We start from the raw sequence: 6,000 nt of genomic DNA, 5'->3' as shown, positions 1-6,000 counted from the left end.
GGAACTAGCCCTGGCTCTCATAACAACTCACCGTGAGGACACGGGCCAGTCTCTGCCCCTTCTGCCTCTCAGTTTCCAGCCCTGTGAAATGGGGATAACCACAGTTCTCACAGTGACTGCCTGCCTGCAGTCACTGTGAGAACACATGGAGACTGGATATGGACTCAGCAGGCAGGGTTGAGGGGTAATGCAACTTCTTATTTATTAATATATAACAACAAAAATAATAAAGCTCACATCTGCAACTGTTCAGGTCTTTGTTATAAGGTCTTGGTCACTTTGTCTGGACTGGCCGTGACCTTCAGCTCCGGGGTCTGGGCTAGGAAGACGTTCCAGTGACCTGCATGGAGAAAAGAGGAAGAGTCGCGTGTGTGCTGTATGTGTATGTGCAGGGGTGTGTGTGTGTGGTGTGTGCGTGTGCATGCATGTGCACAACAGAGACAGGGTGACTGGGGTGGGGCAAACTTAGGACAAAGAGGACTGTGTAGCCTGGGTTTGGAGCCCACAGGGAGGAGGGAGGTGGGGACCCCATCACACCCCAAATCCCAGAGGGTTCTGACACATGACCCCGCCTTCAAACAACCAACATGTGTGGGCCGGGCTGGTATCCTAACTCTTGTTGGTGACCCTCCCATCTGTGACTTCCTCTCCCCCACCTGAAGACCCACCTGGGTCCATCTTCCTCGGGGGAGTGTAGAGCAACTTAAGGGCATCAGAAGGAACGTGGTTAGAAGGTTTCAGTGGGAAAGGTTCCAGTGGAGAGACACTAAGCAGCACCAGGACTTAGGGGCTCAGAGCCCCACCTCTGACAGCCCTGTCTCCCTCACCCCCAACACCAAATCCAGCTGGCTCTGCTTTACCTTCCCGCTCCCAAGCTCCCGGGCGTCTGAGTTGGGAAATCTCTGGCCCAGACGCCCACTGGATTCCTGTGCCGGGAACTGACGTCTGTGGCTGACAGCCGCCCTCCTCCCGGCACCAGCAGCCTGGAACTCCCCAGCAGGCCCCAGCTTCTAGCCCGGCTCTCTTCCCAGGCCCCAGTCCTCAGCCCAGGGTCCCACCTTTGTGGGTGCCAGTGAGCAACCGGAAGTTCTGTGCCTCTTTCTGGAAGTCTTGCTTCCTGACTTTCTTGATCTGAATCAAGTGGAAGATTCCTGAGGGCAGAGACAAGGGCATGAGCAGGAAAGGCAGGGTGTGTGATCAGTGAAACAGGGTGACTTAGACCTGGGACAGACCCCGTCACCTCCCTCCCCTCCCCCTTTCTGACCAGACACCAAATCCTGTGGACTAAATTCCCTAAATATTTTGAATCTGTTCTCCCATCCCCACTGTCACCCTTCCCATTCAGGCCCCATCATGCCTTGCCTGGGTCACTGCACTAGACTTCTGACCCCTTTAACCCCGCTTCTAATCTATGATCCTGGCTGTGGTCATTGGAAAATATGCATGTTACCCCGTCATTCCCCTTCCATGACCCTGCTCCTGTCACCGTCACCTTCCTGCTCTCACATCACTCACGTGTCCACAATGCAGAGAGGGGGAAGGCAGAAGGGAGGGAGGAAAGAAGGAAGAAAAGCTGCCAGGCCTGTAGGGCCTGGTCAAGCTTTTTTCTGGACATAGAACGTATGATAAAAATCAATAGGTGATTTGCCTCAGACACCCAAGCACTACAGACAGGTGTCAGGGTTGTAGTCTCCCTTTCAGCTCAAGGCTCAGTTTACCCCATCCCTCTGAGTGGCCTTGCCTGTGCTCCAGTCCTAATCAGCTACTTGAGGTCCCTGAGGGGGCCAAGCCTTTACATACACCAACCCCCTCTGCTGAAACACCTTCTCCTATTGCCACAGGTGAACCCCTACTCATCCTCCCAGCCTCACCTGGGAAGCCTTCCTCGATTCTCCCTCTTCCCCCAAATAGTTATAATTTCCTCCTTGGGTTACCCACAGCTCTTGGCTTCTGTTTGTGACTGTTCCTATTTCTAATGTGCTATCATTGTGTCTGCTCTTGCCTCCCTTACCAGACTGGGAACTCGGGGAGGGTGTTCCTCTTGGGTTCCCTGCACCTGGCCCACATTAGGCATGCTGAACGAATGAATGAATGAATCCATGGATGGATGGATGGATGGATAAGCAAATATATGTGTACCCTGTGTAGGCCAGGCCCTGAGGGGGAATGAGGTGCTAGCTGTATCTCCTGATGTTTGTTTTGCATCCCCTGGGGAGCACAGGCACCACACATGGCGCTGAGGCCCTGAGCACATGGGCTCTGATGTCGTGCCGGCTGTTACCACCGGGGTCTGTGGCCAGAAAGAACAGATGTGACAGCAAGACCTCTGCTAGGCCAGCACCGCCCTCAAGAAAACCAAGAACCGGCCTTGCTTATGGGAATCCAAGTGGGATCCCACCGAGGGGAAGAGACAGCACGGGCCCTGGGACTGAGGTCCAGGAAGCTGGGAATGCCCAGCACTGTCTTCAGGACCCCCGGCCCAGATGCCAAGGACCAGAATATGGGAGAGACTTGCTCCAAAGGCCCAGGCCACATCACAAGCATGAGATGGGGACAGGTCCGGGTGCTCCAGTCCTCTCACTGCACAAACCCCCGAACACAAATTGGAGAGGTAACGGGGATGAGGGCAGGTCCCCACGCCGTTGCCTATAAAGCATGATTGAAAGGTCTGAGATCTTGGGCCTGGAATCAAGAGCTTGCCTGAGGGTCATGGTTGTGCCTCTTGCTCTTTGAAGGGCGTGCCAGGCCTGAGAGTGGCTGGGCTGTGTGTGTCCCGGGCAGAGGTGGCAGTGGTGGGCGAGTTGCAAGAGACAGGACAGGCTTAGCTTAGTGTGAAGAACCCTGTCTGGGTACAGCCATGCCCAGAATGGCAAGTGAACCACCTGTCTGGAGGTGGGGAGGGGGTGTGTGCAGTCAGGGGCTAGAGACCATCAGGGAGGCTGCAGGGGGACTTCCTTCCTGGGGTGGGGGGAGGAATGGAGACCCCTGAGGTCCCTTCTACTCTGAAATTCTAGACTCTAAAAAGCCCTTTAACCCTACGCCAACTCTCTGCTCAGACTCTGGGCCTGGGGCTGGTCCCACGGTGGTGTGGCCTCAGCCCAGCTTTCAGCATCCACCTGCTCACTTTGTGTCCAGGCCAATTGCCCTCTTCCTCTCCTGGCCCCCAAGGCCTGCTGTTTCCACTTGTCTGGGTGAGGAAACAGGAAAGGTTTCCCACTGACGATCAGACCTTGGGAGAGTTTGTTTTGACTTTCACAGTCTGGGACAGGGAGGTAACAGACAGGGAGGCTGATGGGGCATTTCAGGCACCCAGAGGCTCAGGAGATAGTGGGGCGGGGGTGGGGGAAGGTTTGCTGGTGACAGGATGGCAGGGCCTGGCATTGTGAAGTTGAAGAGTCCTCCCCACCTTTTTCCTTTTTGCTGGGCCGCCTGGTAATGAGATTTTGCCTTGAGCTATCATGCGTCCTTCTCTGCCATCCTGGGCCTTCCTTAGGCCCTTCCCTAAAAGCATAAGGTCACCTTTGTGGAGGCGGCACTGGGGACAGTAAGACCTGGGTTTGAATCTTTGCTTTACTGTTTAAACTGTGTGGTTTTGAGCAAGTCATTTTACCTCTCAGACTCAGTTTTCTTATCTGCAAAATGGGGCATTAATACATACCCTTCAGCTTTCTTATATGTGGGTGAATTGAAGCACATTATATATAGTACCTGCTAAATACCAATCACAGAGCACCAGGCATGTAAACATGGGCTCTGGCACCAGAGTTTGAGGCTGTCACTGTCAGCCTGCCTGTAGTGTGCCCCTCTTGCCTTTCTAAATCCTGTCCAGCTCAGGCCCATCCTCCACAAAGCCTTCCCTGACCAGCTCAACTCCCAGGGAGCTCCTCCTGCACCCAGGGCACAGAGCCATGGGGTCCTGAAGACAGAGCCTGGGTCTGTTACTCTCTGTGGTCACAGAGGGGTGGGAGGAGGCCCATCGCAAACATGCAGCCCCACCTGTCCAGGGAAAGATGGAATCTCAAGGCTCAAAACAATCATGAAGGTCATTGAACTTACTCCTCAGCCAGTGGCCAAATCCCCACCCAGCCCTTGCTTGCACACTTGCGTGAATGGAACTTGCTTCCTCCCTTCCACTGCAGGAAGGCTTTACTGTTGAGAAGGTGCTTCCTCTCATAAACTGAAACCTACCTCTCTGCAATTCTAACCAACTGATGAGGCGGGGTAAGAAGGAGGCTGACATTTTTAGCACTTACTATAGGTCAGGGGTGGTACCTATATTCTTTCATTTAATCCTCCAAAACCCCTTCTCCCCCATTAACAGAAGAGAAATCTGAGGCCCAGAGAGGTCAAGTGATTGCCCAGGGCCACACAGCTAAGAAATGGCAGAGCCGGGATTCAAACCCAGGTCTGTGTGATTCCAAAGCCCCTGCTTGTTGTTCTGACCCTTGTGGTCACTGAGAACACAACTGCTCCCTCTGCCTGGGGCAGTCCTTCAGAGCCATGAAGCCAGCGGTCCTGTCCCCCTGAGTCTTCTCTTCTCCAGGCTGAACAGCTCCGCTTTCTTCGTCCATTCCTCCTACGACAGGGGGCAGTGTAGAGCAGGGAAAGAGCCGCATCTGACGTCACAAGACCTGGGCTCTAGCTCCCGTCCTCCACTTACTGGCTGTGTGGCCTTGGGCCAGGTACTTCACCTCTCTGAGCCTCAGTTTCCTCATCTGTAAAATGGGGATAATAATACCTAACTCTCAGGATCGTTGAGGATCAAATGAGATAATGAACATGAAAGCACTTTGTAAACTCCAAACTGCTTCACACATTGGTTGTTAATATCATTGTCATCATTCTTATATTATTATCATCCCCTCTTTCACCCCCCCCATCTCCCCCACCTCCCCACTGCCAGCCAAACACATCAATAAATTGAACTTAGAGCTAATTCCCACTTAAAGGTTTTAATTTGCTTTACTCTGTCCAGGGCATTTATGGTTTACAAGAAGAGCCCCAGAACTGAACTCTCGGCAATTCCCTTATCAATGAAAACTCTTGACCTTCAGTTGGTGATAGGAGCAGCCTGCGGAACAGGGTGAGTTTCTACAGAATGAGAAACATATTCTGATGTCGACTTACCTTGGAGGGATAGAATCCACCTTATAGAAAAGGCTGAATGAGACTAGCCTTGAGGATTTGAGGATGCTGTGAGAGCCCTCCTGCCTGAAAAGATCTCTCCTCCCAGTCTGCTGAAATTCTACCAATAGACAGCTCTTTGTTTTATCAGGGTATAGGCATTGCTCCGTCCTGGCTCCTCACAAAGTGTAAAAACCCCTTTCCCCCAGGAGAGGGAGCACTTCAAGGCCCTGGCATTTCAGAGTGGGTGAGCTTATCAGAACTGTCAGATAGAATCAGTCTCCCTCTGTCTCGGAATCTGGGACTCAAAGCTGGAAGGTGGCCCAAGGCAGGTCTTCCTGGGCCAGAGGCACTTGATCAACAAAACTCCCTTACCACCCTTGGTGGGTCTGGAGCAAAGGAAGGGGGACAGGCCAGAGTGGGAGTGGGCCACTGCTCACCTTTTACCAGCTTCCAGAGGTAGATCTCCACCTGTTCAGAAGCCTCACGCTCGAGGGCCAAGCGACGCAGGTTGTCCGGGCTTGGGGATACTGACGTGTGGACAAGGACCCGGCCCGGCGCCTTTGGACACTTGGTGGCACTGATCTCACTGTGGCCAGGGTCTGCCTTGTCCTCTGGGAGAGACAAGGAGCTCGTGAACACTCTGTCTCCCCACCCCTGGTAGCCCAGGAAGAGGGGCCACTGGTCTGACATCCCCCTCAGGGTCAATAGGGTCCTTGGGAAAGTTCTGGTGCCCCTAGGAAGAGAAGGAGGTCTCTGGGGAAGAGAGAAGGGGCCTCTCCCCCATTCACCTCCCATTGATTAGCATGTCAGGAAACTTCTCACCCTTCAGGGCCCAGCTCACCTTCCACCTCTTCCAGGCAGCCCACCTGGAAC

General features: G+C 53.6%; 1 protein-coding gene across 2 annotated transcripts in view; it reads right to left on the bottom strand.

Moving 5' to 3' along the window:
* Window positions 1-249: 249 nt before the first annotated feature.
* CHRDL2 (chordin like 2) overlaps window positions 250-6,000 on the bottom strand; it is a 31,652-nt gene continuing 25,901 nt past the window's right edge. Inside the window, exons 9-12 of one of the 2 annotated variants that reach the window (XM_060104598.1) lie at window positions 5,565-5,738; window positions 4,661-4,715; window positions 1,059-1,151; window positions 250-340 (exon numbers count right to left, since the gene is read on the bottom strand). In XM_060104598.1, coding sequence (XP_059960581.1) covers window positions 250-340; window positions 1,059-1,151; window positions 4,661-4,715; window positions 5,565-5,738 — 413 coding nt within the window. The remainder of the gene's footprint in view (window positions 341-1,058; window positions 1,152-4,660; window positions 4,716-5,564; window positions 5,739-6,000) is intronic. The other variant, XM_060104599.1, reaches the window with a different exon arrangement.

This window comes from Mesoplodon densirostris, chromosome 7, assembly GCF_025265405.1.
Source record: "Mesoplodon densirostris isolate mMesDen1 chromosome 7, mMesDen1 primary haplotype, whole genome shotgun sequence".
Classification (NCBI taxonomy): Eukaryota; Metazoa; Chordata; class Mammalia; order Artiodactyla; family Ziphiidae; genus Mesoplodon; species Mesoplodon densirostris.
The sequence above is the reverse complement of the archived record's forward strand: the minus strand, read 5'-3'. Positions and strand labels throughout refer to the sequence as shown.